Source organism: Heloderma suspectum, chromosome 6 (genome assembly GCF_057233095.1).
Source record: "Heloderma suspectum isolate Gila_16-S chromosome 6, 16-S_ref, whole genome shotgun sequence".
Lineage (NCBI taxonomy): Eukaryota > Metazoa > Chordata > Lepidosauria > Squamata > Helodermatidae > Heloderma > Heloderma suspectum.
The window spans coordinates 77622050-77643640 of record NC_139463.1 but is presented as its reverse complement, the minus strand read 5'-3'; the positions used below and the strand labels follow the sequence as shown (position 1 = coordinate 77643640).

At 43.0% G+C, this 21591-nt stretch overlaps 2 protein-coding genes across 2 annotated transcripts; both read left to right on the top strand.

Annotated features, from left to right (window-relative positions):
- Positions 1–10263: 10263 nt before the first annotated feature.
- On the top strand, positions 10264–11226 carry LOC146341283 (olfactory receptor 11L1-like). Its single transcript, XM_084807347.1, has one exon. The coding sequence runs from the start codon at positions 10375–10377 to the stop codon at positions 11224–11226; it is 852 nt and encodes a 283-aa protein (XP_084663473.1). The 5' UTR covers positions 10264–10374.
- Positions 11227–19909: 8683 nt separating this feature from the next.
- LOC146341282 (olfactory receptor 5AP2-like) lies at positions 19910–20857 on the top strand. Its single transcript, XM_084807346.1, has one exon. It carries the CDS (start codon positions 19910–19912, stop codon positions 20855–20857), a length of 948 nt encoding a protein of 315 aa, XP_084663472.1.
- The last annotated feature ends 734 nt before the right edge of the window (positions 20858–21591 follow it).

Sequence of the window (21591 nt, the reverse complement as noted above, 5' to 3'; positions counted from 1 at the left end):
ATTGCAGCCATCTCAGAAATAGCACTCAATACTTTAAAAGGCAACATTCCTCTATCTCCCCAACAGGTACGTACATTAAAAAAGAAACGTAACCTTATTAAAAGCCTGAGTAACAAGAAAGGCTCTCTGAGAAGAAAGAAGCATCTGGTGAAAAAATCTGGTGGGTTTCTTGGACCGTTACTAAGTTTTGCAGTCCCCCTGCTCACCGGGTTTTTAGCAAATCAGTGATGGAGTATGCTGAAAAGATGTATTTGGCCCCTAGCCACCAGCTGGAAAAATTAAAGAGTCCACCTCCTAAGGAGGAAGACATCAGAACTGCAGCAATCAGCTCACTAGATACTGAGATGCAGGGAATTCTCCACAGGAGCGAATTAACAGAACATGAAAAAGCTAAACGTTATGCTTCTTTGCTTCAAAAATATCTAACTCATGTAAGACAGAGGGAGGCAGAGAAAGAAAACCTAAACCTGTTTCTACCTCAGCCACAACAAGCCTCTGTGGAAGCGTCAGTAATCTCTGACAATGTCTTCCAAGTAGTACTGGACAGTCTTCCTGCTAGATATAAGAACCATGCAAGGCTCCTATTGAACAAAATGCCGCAAAACAGAGAAGTTTCTTCATGGGATGAGAAAGGAGCCTTTGTGCACCAGGGGGAGGCTGTACCTGGTTCCAATATTCTGGATTTGGTGAAGGGGATCACACAGACCCTGAAAACCAAGCGTGCCCCAAAAGGTTGGGATGTTTTTATGAGTGCTCTGGCTGAACTAAATGTCCCAGCATCTGTAGTGGGTAATCCTACCAATAGAGAAGCCTTGGACTACCTAAAGACACCCAAAGGCACGATGCCAATGTTGTTCCACACATCTACGAGCAGTAAAAAACAAAAGCGATCTTATGCTCCTACCTGGCTCAGCTTATAAAGTTACCTTTTGTTTTATCAGGACTAAAAATAAATCAGTATTTTAAAAAAAAAACTTATTTAAAGTTATCTGCACTGTGCCTGTCTACTTTAAGGGTAAATGGTTAGAAAACATACAGACAAGAAATTATTTGGTTTAAAAAAAACCAAAAAAAAAACCAATAGAGGTTGTTTTATTGGGAGATACGGCTATGAAAGTCACAGCTTGATCTACAGCCTTGGGCAGGTTGGAACATGTCTAAGGCATGCCTGGACATGTTCTTCTTGTTTTTTACAAAATGTTCCACCATTTGATCATCTCTTTCTAAATTGTAAGAATTCTGTTCTTGAATCTGTTTAAATGTTAGGCCTTTACAATGCTGCTGCAGGAAAAATACACAATGGTAGCCACAAATCACAAACTTGTCAGCTTGGAGTTGTCTGGGTTGAAACACAGTCTTGCTGGCATTTTTTCTTAAAAAATTCATGATGGTTTTAGGGACGAGACGGTGGTTAGGAGGGTGCCCATAGGAATCAAAAAATTCTCCACTATTATCCTCTGTCAATTAGATGGCCAACCAGTGCTCTCCAGGGAAGTTGTGGGGATGGGTATTGACTACTAACCCCACAGGCCTTTGGTGTATCCTCCCACTGGGAAGCATGTCACAAGGAAACATGCCATAGAAAATCTTTCTGGTGTAGTGGCTTGAAGATAGCACACAAGTTAGCTGCATGCTGTCCATGTTACATATAGTCAAACAGGACATTTCTCCTGTGATTTATTTCTATCACATTGTCAAAAACACCATACACAATCATGTTGACCATGGTGGCCAGGGCTTTAGCAAAACAGAATTCTGCTCTCAAGTTCCCAGTTTTAATCAAAGAATAGTAATCTCCCCATTCTTGGTCTGGCGTCAGGTCGAATGCAAAAAGTGTGTAATATCCCCTATACAGGGTAAGGTCCCCATATATTTTTAGGATGACCATTTTAAGTTTAAAATACCTAGGATCTCCGGGGGCGAAAGTGCAGCTTCACAACCACCTTACCAAAACGAAATGGTACACTTTTGTTCTGATCCATCTTTATTTCAACAGTGATGGTGTCAATGTGATGCTTACTCACACGTATGTAGTGAGGCTTGTCATAACCAACATTGACACATTCCTTGTTCTGTCCACGCACTGGCACACAGTGCAGTAAAGGTACATAAAAGTCCCCAACAATCTGGTGCTCCACAATGCCTGTGTAGATGTATAAGGTGTTAAAGCTGCCTGTAATGTCAGGATTTCCAGTTAACAGCCCCAATATGTGGATCAACTCTGTACTGGCTAGTAAGCTATATGGTTCTGTGGCTTTAACAACAACTTTTCCAGACACCGCATCGTAGTGCATAATCACTTCCGGGCCACCCTGTTTATCTAGTATAATCTTGTTTATGTTTTTGACCAGATTAAGAATGCTCGCATAATAGCCACTGCGCAGAAAAAAGGTCCACTTGCTTTTCGCTTGATGAATTTCAAATTGTGCATTGCTAGTTAGAGTGTACCAGCTGTGCGGGTATTGTATCTCAACCAGACCCACTTCCCATGACCCTGGAAGGTCCAGAAATCTTGCTAGGTGTATAGTAAATGCCAAGATGGTGTTCTGTGGGAAAACCTCTGCACAGGTGTTACTAGGCAGGGTAATGTAAAACCCACAGTCACCCATCCTGTTCTGCCATTCTATACAGGTTCACAAAGATCAGAAGCATGCACCCAACTGTTGAACTTGCTAGGCCAGCCTAACCATTTCACTAGGTAATACTTTCTCCTACCCCTACCTTTTGCAGCCAGGACTTCTTCGATCCTGTACACCCTATCCTCCATGGCATTAACCTTCTGTAATTCTTCAGGATAGAAGGTCCCCACTACAGTGTCTTCTTCATAATCTTTTAACTGGTAGACAGGTCTCTTTGCTCTTTGGATGACTTGATCCACTATACATAACTCTGTGGTGAAATTCTGTTTGTAACCCTTGGCAAAGACACCCTTGCTTTTAGAAATCTGCACATGATACCCTTTACTGAGCAGGGGTACCTCCTGTTTCCTTTTTACAGAGCTCCCATAGACTACTTTCCAAATGGCCAGGGAGTTATACTGATTAACATCCACAGGTCTAGCTTTGATGGCTCTGTGAAAGCTATGGTTATAACTTTTTAGGAATGGCGGTAGCACGTCTATATAAATGAAGGTGTTGTTGGCTGTGAAATACCTCCACATTTTTGTTTTTAAAGTTCTGTTGAACCTCTCAACAACCCCAGCTTTGACCTCGTTTTTGGAAACAAAGTGGTATACCCCATGTTTTTTGAATAGATGACCCACATCCTTGTTTAGGAACTCCGTTCCTTTGTTGGCCTGTATTTTGATAGGCTATCTTCCATCTTGTGTGAAAACCACTTTAAAAGCTCCAGACACCTCCCTGCCCATTTTGTCTTTTAGAGCGCAAGCCCAGGCATATTTAGACAGAATGTCTATCACTGTTAAAATATACTTGTAACCGTTGTTGTATTGAGAAAATTGCTTCATGTCGACTAAATCAGCTTGCCATTGTGCAGCCACTTCAGACACAATGGTCCTATTTCACTTAAAATGGATCCTGGCTGGTTTATGCAGTGTGTAAGCCTTCTGATCTGAGAGCCATTTGGTAACCTCTTTTCTGACCAGTGTTTTGCTCTCTTTCTTTGCCTCCTGAAATAAGGGGTTCACTCCACCCAAACTCCCAACATCACCGGGGGTATAATAAATCTTCTTTAGGATTTCTTCATGCTCTGACATTTTGTGGGTTAACACAAGAATGGACGCATAGGTAGGGATGTCAGAGAATTCCGCGATGGATCGTGGTGAGGCCGAATGCACTGGCATTCGGCCCCCCAAAATCCATCGCGGAATGAAGCCCTCACCCCCCCAACCCACAAAAGGTGCGCGGGACAAAGTCCCCGCCACCCCCAACCACAAAAGGCATGTGAAACGGAGCACTTACCTACTCCAGTCTGTGCTGCTTTGAGAATGGCAGCTGTCCTGCGGCCACCATTCGCTTCCTCTACATAGCCGTGATAGGCTACGTAAATACTTACGTAGCCTATCACAGCTAATGCAGAGATGCCATTTGTGTCCCTGTGGAGGCTGTAATAGGCTACATAAGTATTTACGTAGCCTATCACGGCGGGGGGGAACCCAGCGTATGCAAATGGCGGCTACCGCCATTTGCGTATGCTGGGTTTTTTTCCCCTGCAGTGATACGCTACGTAAATATTTACGTAGCCTATCACGGCTAAATACAGGGACGCAAATGGAGGCAGCTATGACAGCCGCCATTTGCATCCCTGCAGGGCTGCCCAGTGGCCGGATGTCTGGCTGCGGGTGGCCGGAGCCAGCCGGTGGCTCTGCGGCTTGGCTGCGGAGCGGAGCCAGCCGGGTAGGATTCCAGGGGTGAGGACCAGATCATCTCCCCCCCATCAAGGATCCCGGAGGGAGGGACGGAGTGCCTCCCCCCCCAGCGGAAACAGAACGGAATGGAAGGTAAGTGTTCCGTCCATCCCTACGCATAGGGTTACTACAAAGCATTTTTATTGGTGCAAAAGAAACAACCACCACAGAAAGCATTATATTTCTATGAAATGTTGACTGTTGGTGAACTCTTGATGTTCAGGTTCTCAGTATCACCACACATTCCATGTTCCTGTGTAACACAATGAAAAGCTTAGAGTCAGCCGCATGTACCGCTCCCGGATTTGCTCTCTAAATACTATTAAGAACAAATCTCAGAAATAAACACTTGCCGGTGTGCCTCCTTTCTCTGCCACAACTTCCATCTCCTCTTCCAGATCCTCAAGGGCTGTGCAGTAAGTAGACCAGTCTGTGTCAGGATCCCCCAGTTCCATTTTCTCTAACAGCGAGGTGGCTATTTTCATAAGCATCCTGCCATCCATGTCTTCAACAGGCTTCACCTCAGTGCTATCCATACTCCAATCAGCATGTAACTCAGTTTCAGGAGAAGTTCTTTGTCCCATGGGAAATACAGCAAAAGGTAAGCTCTCTGTTACAGCTGCTGTGACACCAGCTCCCTTCCCTGGTTTAATGTTTATGACTGCAGGTGTCATAGGTGCAGTTTCCATCTTTCTGGGCAGAATGCTCAAAGGTACCAGGGGATGAGTGAAACCTGAAGGTCCCTCAGTTACTCTTGGCCACTGCACGTTCTTTAGCCATTCCATGTTCTCTGTGCAGAAAATGTCTGGGCAAGAAAAAAGGCTGTTTTTCTGGGGGTAAGTTTTTCCCTATAGGTCAGTGGGGTTGGGGGGGGGCATGACTTTACAGGGCCACATGCGGCATGATGGGCCGATCTGAAGTTCCTGCACATGTCAGGGCTCTAAGACCTCTTCCTATTGGTCCACGGTGGCATGGTGAGTTCGTAGAGGGGTCACATGACCCCCACTGGGCCAATCTGAGCACAGCTTGGAAATGGCCCTGCAGGCCATCTCCACACCCGTACCTGCTAGGGCTCTAAAACCAAATCCTATTGGTCCATGGAGTCATGGTGAGTTCGTAGAGGGGTCTCATCACCCCACCTGGCCAATCCAAGTGCAGCCTGGAAATGACCCTGCAGGCCATTTCCTCGCCCGTGCCCCTTAGGGCTCTAAAACCAATTCCTATTGGTCCATGGCAGCATGACGAATTCATAGAGGGGTCACGTGACCCCCATCAGGTGACCCTGAAGGTCATATGACTGGGTCAGCTGATTGCATATGTCGGACATCCAGCTAGGTTGGGACTTCCCATCTCATCAGGGGGTGGCGCAACTGTCACCTTCAAGAATGGGGCCTGGTTTAGAGTTTGATGCGACCCCCCCCCTTTACTACTTACAATGCTACAATAAAATAAAAGGTCTACTAAGCTAGATATTCAAAACAGCAAATGCTTGGGTAAACACATGAGTTTTTAACAGGCACCATCAAAGTTGGCAGCTGTCACACTGCAAGGGGAAGAGAATTCCAAAGGTGGGGCACCACAACAGAAAAGGCCCTCCTGGTTGTTGTCAGATATACATGTGCGGGAGATGGAATAACTAGGACAACCTTACCTGTAGATGTCAATGAATGGGCAGGTTAATATGGGTGATCCCAAGTTGTTTAGGGCCTTATATGTCAAGATAGCCTTGTCCTGCTCTGACAATGGCCCTCTGAGATGACAGCAGATCAGAAGGCCCCCACAGGCTGGGTTGGAGTACTGGAGTTCAAAAAGCCAAGGACAAGACAAAAGTGTGGTCAAGAAGCGTGCCAAGGGTCAAGAATCCAAAAGGTGATAAACATTTGAAGAGTTCCAGGGAGCAGGCAATAAAATGAGGATGTAGACAGTCCAGGGGATAAATCAAGGATGATGGCAGGAGCAGCAATGCCAGGAATGCCAGCTGAGGAAACAGAACTGGAACAGCTGAGCAGTTTGGGTAAGGCCTCTTCCTCATCTAATGGGGAGTCTCCAAGGCTAGTCATGACAAACCTTGAACCTGGCCCAATAACATATTGGCAGCCAGGGCAGTTCTCTGAGCAAATGTCTAACATGTTCACAGTAGGCTGTCCCACTCAGCTATCTAACCTTTACAGCTAATTTTATGATGGGGAGTGGGGGGATGTCACAAAGGCCTTAGTGAATTCATGATCCATATTGCAGAGTTCCCTGCTTAGTCAGCCCTGGACATGCCATTGATGAGCAGGGATGTGCAAAACATTGTCTCACTATTTCTTGGAATATTATTGTAATCTTGCAAGACAGTCGCAAACATCCTCTGCTTCCGAAGCAATGAGTCACATGTCTGTGCAGGTCTCAGGCCTTGTTCCTTGTACCAGTGATAGGGTACATGCACTTTCAGAGGGAACTAAAGCCAGTGCAGTTTGGAGTAGCCTTGATGAAGGAACAAGCTTTCCTCTCCTCCAGACCCTGGGAACAAAAAGATCTTCAATGGGAGGGGGTAAATATGCCATCTGTATCAAGGCCTTTGTGAACTGTGTGTACCTTCTTCTCATCTCCTACACAAGCAAATGTACTGTATTCCCCCAGCCCCCTAGCATGAGATTTGTCCTTAAAGTATGCAGGAGATAGCAAATCTCATTTCAGTTCACCTTTGATAAGGATTTAATAAAATTCTCCAAGTTCTTCATATTCAGGAGGGAAACAACTTGAGAAGTAAGAAGATTGAATATGGTAGAAACCACAATTGACAGATTCATCCATCCAGGCCTCAGCCTTTGTGTGAATAGCTTTTAAAAGTCTGGGTTTGAATCTCTGTGTATCTAACTATGTTTGTGATGCTGAATTAGGGTTGTCATCTCTTCTTCTGACAGGCTCCCCATCTTTAACATCTATTTGGCAGGCGGGTACAGCATAGTCCTCCCCATGCTGGTAATAGCTGTACCTATTGAATTTAATCATTGCAGATGGGTAAGATTTTTATTTCAGTTCATTTAAAAAAATATATATTTGCCAACATTTGTATATTTCTTCCTGTTCAGGATGGAAAGAATTTAAGATTTGAACAATTCAAATATGAGAGAAAGTGAAACTAACAGATTCATCCATCCCAAGGTATGATCCCATCATGAGTAGTGTAAGACCTAAATGTTCTATCCTGATTGGATGGAAAACACCAAAATTATAGGCAGAACAAACCTCCTGGCTCTTCCATTGAAACCAGCTGGGAACAAAAACGAATCCAAATGACAAAAATGGGCAAGATCTGTGACAAAACGAATGGTATTACAATGAATCAACAATACCCATAGAGGTGTTAATAATGAAAATAGAGTTTACAAAATTCTCTTACCCCATTCTACTAGCTACACAGGCTTGCGTCCCCAAAGGAGAATATATGGTTCTGTATAGCAGTTATCACACAACTGTTTTGAATACAGATGTTTGTTTGAGAAGTTCATTTAGAATCTCTGCCAAAAAATAACATGTTAATTCCCTTTGCACAATTACATATTGTACAGGGAAAACCGAAAACCCTTCTGGAAAATATATAAACATGCAAACAAGCAGCAGAGCACTTTGGAAACACAAGCATTCAAGAATGCTCAGTTCAACAATGGCAGCAAACTGAAAGAGGAAGTCTCTGCCACCATCTACTTTGGAAATAAATTCAACTGGTGCACAAGTATGCCCTGACATCTAGTCTGATTAATTCCATTGCATTAGGTAAGGAGCAACTCATTAAATATCCCAGATTGATGTTTAATATAACACAGTAATGTCAAGAATGTCTCAGTTATTATTATTAACAATGAGGAGGTATTAACATTACCTTCGACATGTAATGGATGGGAATGTAAAGTGTGAAGAAAACCAGCACTGTATGATAGGGCACTATAATAATACCAACAGAAAACAGCAAAGATGTATCCCATCCACAGTGTTTCAGACAGGCAAGACTGTTATAGATATATGAATTAATGATTGACCAATAGCAAATTTCAGATTGACCAGTAGTAAATTTAGGTTGGATATTAAAGTGCCTAATTATCAGATCTGTACAATTCTGGAACAAGTTCCCCAGATGGTATTTTAAAGGTTAGGGTACAAGGGATGTATCCAGACTGGGTCATACTTAGGGTAGATACATTGTCATACTGAGAGTAGACTCTTTGATGGCCTTGTAGGCCCCTTCCAACCCTACTATTCTATGATTCTATGAAAGCAATAGGACTGGTTAGTCATTACTAACCAAGTCCCATTGATTTCAATAGGGCCTACTCTAAGTACAACTACATCTCAGTCCAGCTTCAAGAGTTTACAAAATAGATTTATTTAACACCACTTCGCTATGTTATCCATCACTGTGGAATGGTTATGGAAAGACTGGAGGTCGCAAGATTCAAGGTACATGAAATGAATTTCTGACACAAACCATTTTTTCCCCTCTAATATCTCAAATCTGGCCAATTCGGAGCATAAAAGGATTTATTTCCTGCCACATTTAAGTTGTGTGTGTGGAGGGGGGGGTCATTTCCATCAGATACTGTCACAATCAGAGACAGGATGTATGATCATATCAAATTACAGCTCCAATGTGTTGTTATTTTAAATGATCTGGGAAAGTCTAGGATCCTCATGCCTAGGCTAACTAATGGATATATATTTGCAACCAAAAGGGAATTGTCCCTCAGATCAAAGCAGGGTGTCTGTCTCCTTCCCTACCACACACACGCAAACACACTGCACGTCTTCATACTGTATTGCAAAGCATATTTGAAACTGGCTGGAGAAACCCAGCTTATCATTTGGTGCATACAGCTGTTGTCATGACTCTATGGGTGGTAGATTAACTAAGACACAATGTTTCAGATTGAATCTGATTCCAGCATTCAGTTTGATGTTCATGCTTCATAGAGAACAGATCTGTCAGTGTAATCAGCCATGATTAATAAATGTGATTTCGGAGCTCAGAGGTGGCATCTTACTAAATGCCAGTTGTTGGCTAATTTCAGGGGAAAGGCTGTTGCCTTTGTGGGCTTCCTCGAAGTGGCTAGCTTGGCCACTGTTGGAAACAGGATGGTGGACTAGATAGGCCTTTCCCAACCTGGATCTCTCCAGATGTGTTGGCCTACTACTCTCATCAGCCCCAGCCAGCATGGGTGATCAGAAATGATGGGAGTTGTCATCCAAAACTTCTGAAAGGGACCAGACTGGGGAAGGTTGGACTAGATCAACTTTTGATCTGATCTAGAAAGACTTCTCAAATGCTGTTATGTTCTTATAAAAGTCATCCTTCTATCTGTTGAAAGCATTTGCACATCAATATATCCCTGTCCTGTTGCCATGAAGATAATCAATTATCTTTTCTTAGATTGTTGCCAGTTAACATGGAGATTCTGGTTCCCTATGTATTTGATTTTTTTAAAAAAAAAATGATCTGGATAAAGGGAATGCTGATGAGATGAAATCCACAAGGAACCTCAAAATACTATGAAATTTAAGTATGCCATTTTCCTTGGTTTGGGTATTTCTTAAACATATAGAGCTGGATCCAGATGTAGTCATGATTAGAGCAAACCCATTGACATCAATGGGAAAGTAAATCATGGCTGACTTTTCAATGAGTCTACTTTAAGGATAACTAAGTTTGGCTCCAACCCATAATGTAATGTTTCCTAGGTCCATCTAATTTGCATTTTTGGTTCACTAGCCAGGCAAAGTGGACAGATTTTGAGTAATTCACAGGTCCTTTTCTCTGTCTGTCTTTTGTTTTGATTATTCCATTTGCAGTTGCACTCATTTAAAGTCTCTTTCATGTTTCGTTTGATTTCTAGCTGATGCACTCCACGAGTAGCACTCAACAAGGAAACCAAACACTCATCACACATTTTCTTCTACTGGGATTTGGTGATCACCAGAATCTGCAGCTCTTCCTCTTCCTGATTTTTCTGTTGATCTACCTTGTGACCATGGCTGGGAACATTCTCATCATTGTGCTCATGGTTGCTGACCAGCACCTTCACACCCCCATGTACTTCTTTGTGGGAAACCTCTCCTGCTTAGAGACCTGCTATAGCTCAGCCATTCTGCCAAGGATGCTGGCCAGCCTTCTAACTGGGAATAGAACCATTTCTGTTAGGGGGTGCATTATACAACTCTGGTTCTTTGGATTTCTAGCAGCGACAGAATGCTATCTGCTGGCGGTGATGTCTTATGATCGCTACCTTGCAGTATGCAAACCGCTTCACTATGCATCCCTTATGAACAGTCGCCGCTGCATCCAGTTAGTGCTTGTCTCTTGGCTAACTGGCTCGTTTATAGTCACCACCATTATACTAACCATGTCCCAGTTTAGTTTTTGTGCCCCATATGAAATTGACCATTTCATTTGTGATTTCATGCCTTTGATGCAACATGTCTGCAGTGGTGCTCATCTTCTGCTATTGTCTAGCTTCATAACCACCTCTGTGTTAACCTTGCCCCCATTCTTACTTACACTTGTATCATACGTTTACATCATCACCACCATTCTGAGAATCCCATCCACCACCGGGAAGAAGAAAGCCTTTTCTACCTGCTCCTCTCACCTTGCTGTAGTAACCCTATTTTATGGGGCATTGATAATAGTGTACATGCTCCCAGATACTGACACACTGCGCAGGATGAACAAAATCTTTTCCCTCTTCTACACGGTCTTTACGCCTCTTGTCAATCCTCTCATATACAGCTTGAGAAATAAGGCAGTGAGCAAGTCCCTAAGAAGAGTCATCACCAAATGCGTGCCAACTCAAGCACTGACAATGTGTTCTAATTCATTTTAATGGTTGTGAAACAGACATCATCCCGGTGCACTGATGCAGCCTGGAGAGGGTTGGCAAGTGGCAAACCTGAGACCTATGCTCTACTTTTAAGTGCCCTATGCAGCAAGATAAGAGGCAGCCACAGCTTCTCCCTCTCATTTACTGTCTGATCCTACCCCTGTTCTCCTGAGCCAGCTGTGCTACACACCTGGAGTCCTGCTCATTGCAGCAGCCAGCCAGGGAAAGAATGAGTGGGAAATGTTATGGCTTCCTCAACTCCCACCATAGCTGGATATTAAAGGTACAAGGCAGTTTTTCTTGTTGCAATCTGAAAACCCTAGCACTGGATCTAGTCCTGACCAAATCCAGGGGTAGGGGATTTGTTGTATCTTACTTAACTGGTTCACATTTATTTGTTCATTTGGAAAATGTCTACTCCTCCTTCTTCTCAACTAATCAATGTGGTCAGGAATAACTTTAATGAACATACATGCAACTCTTAAAAGGATACAGATAAAAGCAGTGAGAGCAAAAACCTCAACAAGCATACAGAATTTCTCAATGCCTGATCAATGAGGAAAGTGTTTTCTGAGTTCCTCAAGCACTGGGGCTTTGGTGGAAAACCTTGAGGAGCAAATTTTGAAAGAGTGGGTTATAACTGAGAAGTTCCCCTTTGTGCCTTAGTAAACACAGTGTGCACATGTGTGTGTATGTATGGTGAAAAATACATTATCAGGCATTGTGCTTCCTTCCATTGTCAGGAAACTGTTGTTTAGGCAGAAAATACTCCAAGGTGACTGAGAGATAATACACCCATTAGGTTACTTAGCTCTACCTATGCATGAAGTTGTTTATATTAGGGCCACAGTCTTTACTTTCGAAAATCCATATTAGGATAGGACCTATTTTAGGCTAATTCAAAGGTCACCCCTCCCCACCCAAAAAAAAGGTGAAAGTTTTCAAGATCTCTTCATTGCCTGGCACCCACATTGCACTCCGGCCAGGTGAGGACCTTTTTATTTTCCTAGTGTTTTAGCATTCTAGTCTTTTAGCTCTGCAGTTTTAAATCTGTATTTTAAATCTCTGCATTGCTGCTAGGTTCTATTCTGGTTGTACTTTTATACTGTAGTTTAAGCTTTTATATTTTATATTATTTTATGCTGTACCTTGAGATTTAAATTTTTGTGAATCACGCTGAGAGCTTCAGCTAGGGGTGGTATAGAAATAGACAGACAGACAGACAGACAGACAGACATTTTAAGAGATCATGAAACTTGAAGCAGAACTTCCTATGAAGTTCTTAACCATTATGATGGAATTAGAGCTTTTCGTCATGAGGCTGTAAACTGACAGTTAATTCACTGTATCTACTTTTGGTTTTGTCACAGAACTGAGATCCGAGTACTGCTCAAACAGCATTTCAATTCTTGTTGTTCTGCTACATAACCTCTAAGTGGCACTGTAGTATAATGGAATAGCATCAATTGATTAGGCAAAATGGGACAATCCAGTTCCCTATTCCATTCCTGCCTACGGTCCTGTGTATCTTCTTTATTTACCAACAGTAAGTAATTATAAACATGGATCATGGGTTAACATAGCTGATCAGCCTCAGTAAGTGTTTCCAATAGCAAAGAAGACTCTGAAATAGTAAAAGCAGTGGGGCCAAACCTAGATTCTAACAAATGTTGCAACTTCAAGTATCTCCATTCAGCCATAGCAGGCAAATCGTATTTGACACACAAAACGGAAAAAGAAAAAGACTTATCATCAGCACCCACTATTGATAAAAAAATCAACTTATCCATCCAAGTCCAGCACAGAAACATTTTCTTGTCTATTTAAAATCTAGATTTCCCCATAGAGTCCGTTTAGTGTGAGAAAATGGATGGAAATGCAATTGACATGACATTGCACACCACACATCTCTAACAGCCGTAACTGTAGGAGGAACCCTATGCATTTTAATATGCCTAGAACTTAATGCCATTAGCAATGTCTGAGAGTCTGAGAAGGGGGTGGAGTCCAATGGGATCCCCTCTGCTTGGTCTCATGGACCCAGTTCACCAAGCACTGCCATTCACTGGACCCACTCGTCAAACGCCTGCACTGTCTGCAAGCACCCAGATACCAATCTATCAATCTTATAAACATTTATTTGATGCAGCAAAGATGTAGAAACCAAAAAATAATCTAATCAGAAGCAATTATGATGAACAGGTGAAATAAAGGTACAGTCTCTCTTGTCAGGATGCAAAACTCAAAAAAGGAACACATTTTTGTACTTTAAGCTAGCTCATAGTATACATAGCTAATCACTCTGATATTAATAACTTACAATTAGCATACACCAATTATTATGAATAGCCCTCTTATGAAATACAATTAATTCTTATCAACAACAATTTACATTCATATTTTGTGACAAGTGTGCCCAAGCAAGCCAGGTTTAAATAAGGGTTTGGTGTTGGCTTAAGAATCCTGATTTATTTGGGTGCACCCTCTCGGCCTGACATACTGCTTCTCAGAGTTGGTCTGAAGATATAATGAGGAAGAATTGTATACACTGTTTGGACTCCCCCGGGGAAGGACAGGATAAAAACATGTCATAAATCAAATTTCTGGATTATGTGATTATAGATTATTTGACGATGGATTATGGTGCAAAATACCCTGGAGGGCTAAAAGTGGGGACAAGTGTAGAGGCATGAATGCTGCCCTCTACATCTCTGTGTACTCAGCCCACCCCCTTGGAACCCAGACCTCCTTGCATTGGGCAGGGAGGTCTGAAGGGGAATTCTGTTCATGTTTGCTTGAACACAAGTACAGCTTTCCACAGGACTGAGGACTCTGTTTTATCAGGGTGCCCAGTCTTGGCCCCAATCTAAACTGAAACACTTTGTGAAGTGATTTGGGCAAAATCCTCATTTTCACAGAATCGCATTAGCTCTTTCCATGGCACACGCATTGCTGCATTCCTCCGCCTTTGCGATGTATATGGGAACTGAAGCCACATTCGTTGGAGCGGGGTGGGCGAGTCCCACCTCAAGTAGAAAGGAACATCAGCAATTGCGTAGGTGCAGGGCAGCCAATGAGCACATGTTTGCTCCCCCCCTTCCTCCCTCACGTGTTCAATGAAGTGCAATGGAGGATTTGCTTACAAGTAGATGTTCATGAGAAACCCCACATACCCCACATACACACACATTTATGAGACAGGCAGGCAAGCAGGCAGCCACTGCCACCTGGAGACTAAGCAGAATGAGTGGGAGTGCAAGAGGTGCTGAGAGCAGAGAGCATGGAGCCAGCGAGGAGGGAGAGTGACTAGTACATTGTCTGTGATGTATATTAACTGCTCAATCAAGAGGCTACACACACACACACACACACACACACACACACCAGTTCAATGAAGTGCTTCTGAGTACATGTTTGTGAAAATCATCTGCCCTGGCATCCACCGTTTCTTAATTGCGCAGCTTCGAATCAACAGGCGTCCACCATTTCTTAGCTGTGCTCCTTCATAGCTTCACAGTTTTAAAACAGCAGGGTTGGGTCCCGTCTCCACTCCCAAGCTCAATGACTATTGAGAGTAAGAGGCAGCGACTGAGCCCATGGTCACAACAGCGCAGTTTCAAAGCAGCAGGGCTACTCCTGTACCCAGCAAAGTGGGACTGAAGGCAACTCCCAGGTTGTCATGTTTACCCTTCTGCTCTCCCAATGCCCCCACCCCATGCTACCTTCCCTTCCGTCAATCAGAGCCACTTCCACCAACCCACACTGAAGCCAGCTGAGGTCAGACTCCCAAACAGCACTGAAGCAATGAGTTGGAGGGAGGATGGATTTAGGGCAATAAACATCAGGCTAGCTCCAGAGAGCAGTGTGTGTCATCTGACACTATCAACTTGGGGGTGGAGTAGAACCAGAGTAAAAGCCCCATGTAGATGGGGCCAAGCAGAGAGTTGTACTCATGTTCAGGGTGAACATAAGTCGAACTCCCCCTCAGACCTCTCTGCTTAATGCTTTGTTGGACTAGAAGTTTCTAGCATTGCCCTAATTTACCATATGGTAAAAAAGCATTTTGTGTGAAATGATGTTGTGAGGAATCAAACTTATCTGTGTTACTAGATTTCCAATGACCCATTCACACATGCGAGATTTCTGTTGATGCTGTGATTACCAAGGGATGAATATGCATGTAAGAACCAGCTCTAGGAAACCTGAAGATACATTTTCTCAGGCCAATCCAAAGATAGAAATGAAAAGCTTACAGATAGAGACTGGCTGCCTGGATCTTTTTGATTATTTTGCCCTTCCTCTTCAAAGACCTCTAACTGGGGAACAGGACTTGCACATTTAAAGATCTGTGTTTTCCTTCACAGGCTCAGCCAAAAGGGAACCAGGGGAAGACAGAGGAAGAGGACAGACATATTTATTGTAAAATATTGTTTGCACTTTATTACACTTCTATTTCTCTATACATTTCATGTGCAGTTCTTGCCCCTGTGTGGGCGCAGCACCTGCATGCATGGGGCTCAATATGGGACTCAATGGAACACTATCTCTTCCCTGCCTAAGCTTCAGAAAAGGTGATTGCATCAAAGCCCACTGTTGTTAAAATTAGACAAATATCCCCCTCAGTATTTCCAGTAACATTCTGTCACATGTGCCTATAGCAGTAGCAAAGGGAGTTATTAGTTCCTTCCACATAAGAATTCGGGTCATCCAAATGAGGTCCCAGGCAAATCAACAAGTTGAGGGGAGGTGGGGGGAGGCACTATATAAATAGTATAAGTCAGCCCAAATTGATTGGCATCAGTTGCTGCCAAATGCTACATCCTACGAAGGAGAAGGACCCTGTCAGGGGAAGCATCCATAGTAGGAAATCACCACCACCACCAAGGTTAGTGGCACTTAATCCAATAACTGGGTCTCCTCCGTTGTGATCAGTGGCACAGAATTCTATGAAATTCAGAATTAAGGTGCAGGGTGACAAAATGAATAAAAGCAAGGAAATTCAACATCAAGCACTACCCTGCCCTCAGTGGCTGCTGTAGTGAGTGTAACCCTTCTTCCTCCACCCCAATCTGTGCTGGGTGGAACTGTGGGTCCCAGGTACATTGATGAGGCGAGGAGGGTTATGTCAGGGGTTTAGTTTCCTTCAGATTGGAGAACACAGGGGACTTCAGGTGTGTGTCAAATTGGCTTTATTTTCAAATATACAAGCAGAGCATAAACAGAGGCACTACTACAAGGTGGTTAACCTTCAACCAACTCACAGCTCTCACGTACTCTCTGTGTCTCCATTTATAGCCTTCATTCTCTGGCCTGTGGTAACTCTTGGCCCTTCATATCCATGGATATGGCAAGCACTGTTTCTCCCACACAATCTGCCAAGCCAAGTACTCCTCTCTGATCCCATCCCTGCAGGGGAATTGCTCATTCAGGAAAAATCCAATACCGTTAAAGAACATTAAGACCATTAGCACCTGCTATAAAAGTTATCCAAAGGATTTTGTTTTATTTTGTTTTAATTCGGTTCTGATGTTTTATTGTTGATTGGTAAATTGTTTAAGTGTGTGTGTGTGTGTGTGTGTGTGTGTGTGTGTCCTGTCTGTTTATATGTTTGTACGTAAGTGGTTTTTATTTTATCTACACTCTTGTATTTTTAAGGTTTTTGATCATTATAAACTGCCCAGAGAGCTTTGGTTATTGGGCGGTATAGATACGTAATAAATGAATGAATGAACAGTCAGTGTGACTGTAGGCTGCATTGACAGAAGCATAGTGTCCAGATCATGTGAAACAGCAGTTTCTCTCTATTCTGCACTAGTTGGGCCAGTTCTGGGTGCCACATTTTAATTAAGAAGGACATAGACGCCTCCAGAGGATGGTGAGGTGGGGAGCTGGATGGTGGGTTCTGGAAATCATATCCTAGAAGGAAAGATTGAAACACCTGGGTATGTTTAGCCTAGAGAACAGAAATCTGAGGGGAGACTTGATCCCTGTCTTCAAATGTAAGAAGGGCTGTCCCTTAGAAGGTGAAGCAGGCTTGCAACAGAGGGCAGGACTTTGCAAGGAATAATCTGCCTCAGGAAGTGGTGGGATCTCCTTTGCTGAAGGTGTTTAAACAAAAGCTGGTTCACCATCTGCCAATGATACTGTAGTTGCAAGATTCCTGGACTGAGCAGCGGGTTATACTACATGACTTCAAGGTCTCTTCCAACTCTGAAGTTCTATTATTCTATTTTTTCTTTCAATTGTGTCATAATTCTGATTGCCATTCTAAGACATTCAAAGTAACCAAGACGGTGCACGCCCATAACCATATTTTGGGTTTACAGTGCCCTCCATAAATGTTCACCCCCTTTGACTTTTCCACATTTTGTTGTGTTACAGCCTGGAATTAAAATGGATTTAATTAGCATTTTTACCATTTGATTTACACAGCATACTTCACACTTTGAAGGTGCAACATATTTTTTATTGTGGCACAAAAGTTAATAAAAAAAAAACTGCCCTTTGTTGGTTGCATAAGTATTCACCTATCTGAGTCAATACTTGGTAGAAGCACCTCTGGCAGCATGTACAGCTGTGAGTCTTTGGGGGATAAGTCTCTACCTGCTTTGTGCATCTCTATCCTGCCATTTTTGCCCATTCTTCTTGGCAAAATTGCTCAGACCCTCTCAGTTTGGATAGGGACCGTTGGTGAACAGCAATTTTCAAGTCTTGCCACAGATTCTCAATCGGATTGAGGTCTGAGCTTTGACTGGGCTATTCTAAGACATTCAGTTTCTTGTTTTAAAACCACTCCCATGTAACTTTGGCTGTGTGATTAGGGTCATTGTCCTGCTGGAAGGTGAACCTCTGCCCCAGTCCCAGGTCCCTTGCAGACTGAAACAGGTTTTCCTCTAGAATTGCCCTGTATTTGGCTCATCCATTTTATCCTCAATCCTGACCAATTTCCCAGTCCCTGCCATTGAAAAGCAACCACACAGCATGATGCTGCCACCACCATGCTTCACCGTGGGGATGGTGTTCTCAGGGCGATGAGCACTGTTGGCTTTGCCCCACACATAGCATTTTGTGGTAAGGCCAAAAAGTTCAAGTTTGGTCTCAGCAGACCAGATATCTGCTTGACCAGAGACATGTGTCTCCCACATACCTTTTGGCAAAATCCAAATGAGATTTGATATGGGGTGTTTTTTTTTCTATCAATGGCTTTCTTCTTCCCACTCCTCTATAAAGCCCAGGTTTGTTGAGTGTCCAGGTGATACCTGTCCCATGGATGGTTTCTCCCATCTCAGCTGTGGATCTTTCCAGCTCCTTCACAGTTACCACTGGCCTCTTGGTTGCTTCTCTGACAAATGCCCTCCTTACCTGGTCACTGAGTTTTTGTGGACAGCCTTCTCTAGGCAGAGTTGTGGTTGTGCCATATTCTTTCCATTTTGTAATAATGGATTTGATGGTGCTCCATGGAATGTTCATAGTTTGGAATTTTTTTTAATAACCCAACCCTGATTAGTGCTTCTCCAGAACATTATCCTGGACTTGTTTTGATAGCTCTTCATCTTCACGATGCTGTTCATTTAGATATGCTCTCCCTCAAACTCTGGGGCCTTCCAGAAACTGGTGTATTTAATCTGAGATTAGGTGACACTTGTACACAGGTAGACTCCATTCAACTAAGTATGTGATTTCTGAAGGCAGGTGGTTGCACCAGAGCTTATTTAGGGGTGTCACAGCAAAGGGGGTAAATACTTATGCAATCAAGACACTTCAGTTTTTTATTTGTAAATCATTTTGTAAAATATATAGATTTTCCCTCACTTCGACATTATGGACTATTTTGTGTAGATCAGTGACAAGAAATCCTAATCAAATCAATTTTAATTCTACACTGTAACAGAACAAAATGAGGAAAAGTTGGGGGGATGAATACTTATGCTTTATTTTACATATATTTTGTGTGACAGGTAGCTTGATTTCAGAACAGAATCTTCATCAATCTACACACTGATCAGCAATCCAAACAAGAGAATCTGTGTTTTATTTGGATGGTTTATGTGTTGAGTGATGGGTTTATCTAGTAATGATGCCTCCTGTTTGAAAGGCAATTGGCAGAGAAAAACAAAAGGCAAAACAGAATGAGCATTTACCAATCCCACATGCATACAAGGCTATCTCAAAATAATAAACGAGGGGACAACACCATTCTTCAGTGAAGGAAAGAAAGCAGCTTTACTCACAAATATTCTTGCATTAAAAAGATGCAAGTACAGCATAAAGTTTCAAAATAAGTTTGTTCAATAATATTTTCTGTTCCATTATACAGGCAGGAGCAAGACAGCAAACACAAGTGCTCCCAGCAATGGTGGAAGTCAGAAAGGGGGGGGAGGAAGGGGAGGAGCAAAAGGAAGAAATCACAGGAAACCACACTGTAGGCCATAGAGATCCTAAGGCTCACTGTGGTCAAAATTCCCATGAACTTACTAACTGCAACATTGTCCCCTTCCAGTAATTTGAAGATGAGGTGACAATATTTCCATGTGTGTGTGTGTGTGTGTAAAGGAGGGGATATTAAGAGGGGGAGATGCTCCTGGTTTGCAGCAGAGTTAGACAGTGACATTTCTATATCTTCCATTTCCATAATTTAGCTTTGTCAAACTTTAACTTTATTTTCTCCCTTCTACCCAAAGCATCTATGAATCATATGCAATGGACCAATCAAACATCCATCACCAGCTTCATCCTCTTGGGCTTCAGATACCTACACAAACTTCAGATCTTACTTTTCCTGCTCTTCATGGTCATTTACATTCTGACTATAGCTGGCAATGTTCTCATTGTGGTGCTAGTTGTGACCGATCGGCACCTTCACACCCCCATGTACTTCTTCCTGGCTAACCTTTCCTTCTTGGAGACCTTGTATAGCTCTGTGATCACCCCCAGAATGTTGGCTGACTGCATGGCAGAGGTCAGAACTATTTCTTTGGGTGAATGCATTACCCAGTTACTCCTTTACACCAGCTTGGCTGGCATGGAATGCTTTCTTCTTGCAGTTATGGCATTTGACTGCTATTTAGCCATATGCAAACCACTCCTCTACAATGTCATCATGAACTTCAGAGTTTGCCTTCAGCTAGCAACTGTGTCCTGGTTATCTGGCTTTTTGCTATCTGCACTCTCAGTTGGGACAGTTTCTAAGTTATACTTCTGTGGCCCCAATGAAATGGACCAATTTGTTTGTGACATGGAAGAGCTGATTAAGCTGTCCTGCAAGAAAAGCGCTTTGGCAGAAATGACTGTCTTCCTCACCTGTTCCATTGCAACACTGGGTCCCTTTATCTTCATTGTTGTCTCCTATGTGTACATCCTCTCAGCCATCTTGAGAATTGCCTCCTCTTTTGGGAGACAGAAAGCCTTCTCAACTTGTGCCTCCCATCTTACAGTGGTCAGCCTGTATTATGGAACCATCATTATCTTGTATGTAATACCTAAAACAGGCCAGTCCCCAGAATTCCATAAAGGGCTCTCCGTCATGTACACTATCATCACACCCCTGTTCAACCCCATTGTGTACAGTCTCAGGAACAAGGAAGTAAAGGGGGCCTTTAAAAAACTGCTGCTGCATAATGCAGGGATAGGTTAGGCTGTGAATTTCAGTGGGAGTTTGGAAGGAATACTTGGCAAGCAAAGCCTGTTGAGAGATCAGCAAGGTTTGCAACAGATGGCAATCTTCAGTTATCTAAAAGGTAGTCATAAGGAAAGGGGAAGAGAGCCCATTTACGAGGTCATTTCAGGAATGAAAGAAACGCTACACATATGAAATGTAGCATGCTGTAAGTTGGACGTGATCTGCCACAAAGCCCTCCTGTTCAATCCCTGTTGAAATGAATGGGATGTTGCAGGACTGCTGCGCAAGTCCAGTGCAATTCAGTGGGGCTTGTTCAAGGGAGCTTCCTAGTGGAGCCTTCCCCAGCATGGTGCCCTCCAGATGTTTTGGACTACAACTCCCAGCCTTCCTGAACATGGCCCAAACATGGGCACCATGTCAGGGAAGGCTGTTCTAGTGGATTGTGGCCTTAGATTGCATATCAGGAAATACTTCCTAAGTGTAATAGCAGGCAGGTAAGGGAAGGTGTAAAAAAAAATTAGTCAAATGTGTGGATAATACAGACTTAAGAAGAATCCAGATATCAGAGAAGTATTCAGCTAGGGAGTTCTTTAAGGAAGTTCTGGCGTTTGGGTTAATTGGGAATAGGGATGGATGAATCTGTCAATTTCCATTTTGTTCATCCAGAAATTTGAGAATTGGTAATTGTTTTAATTTCACATAGAAATTCATGGTCATTTTGCACACATTTCTCTGAATACACAGCATTT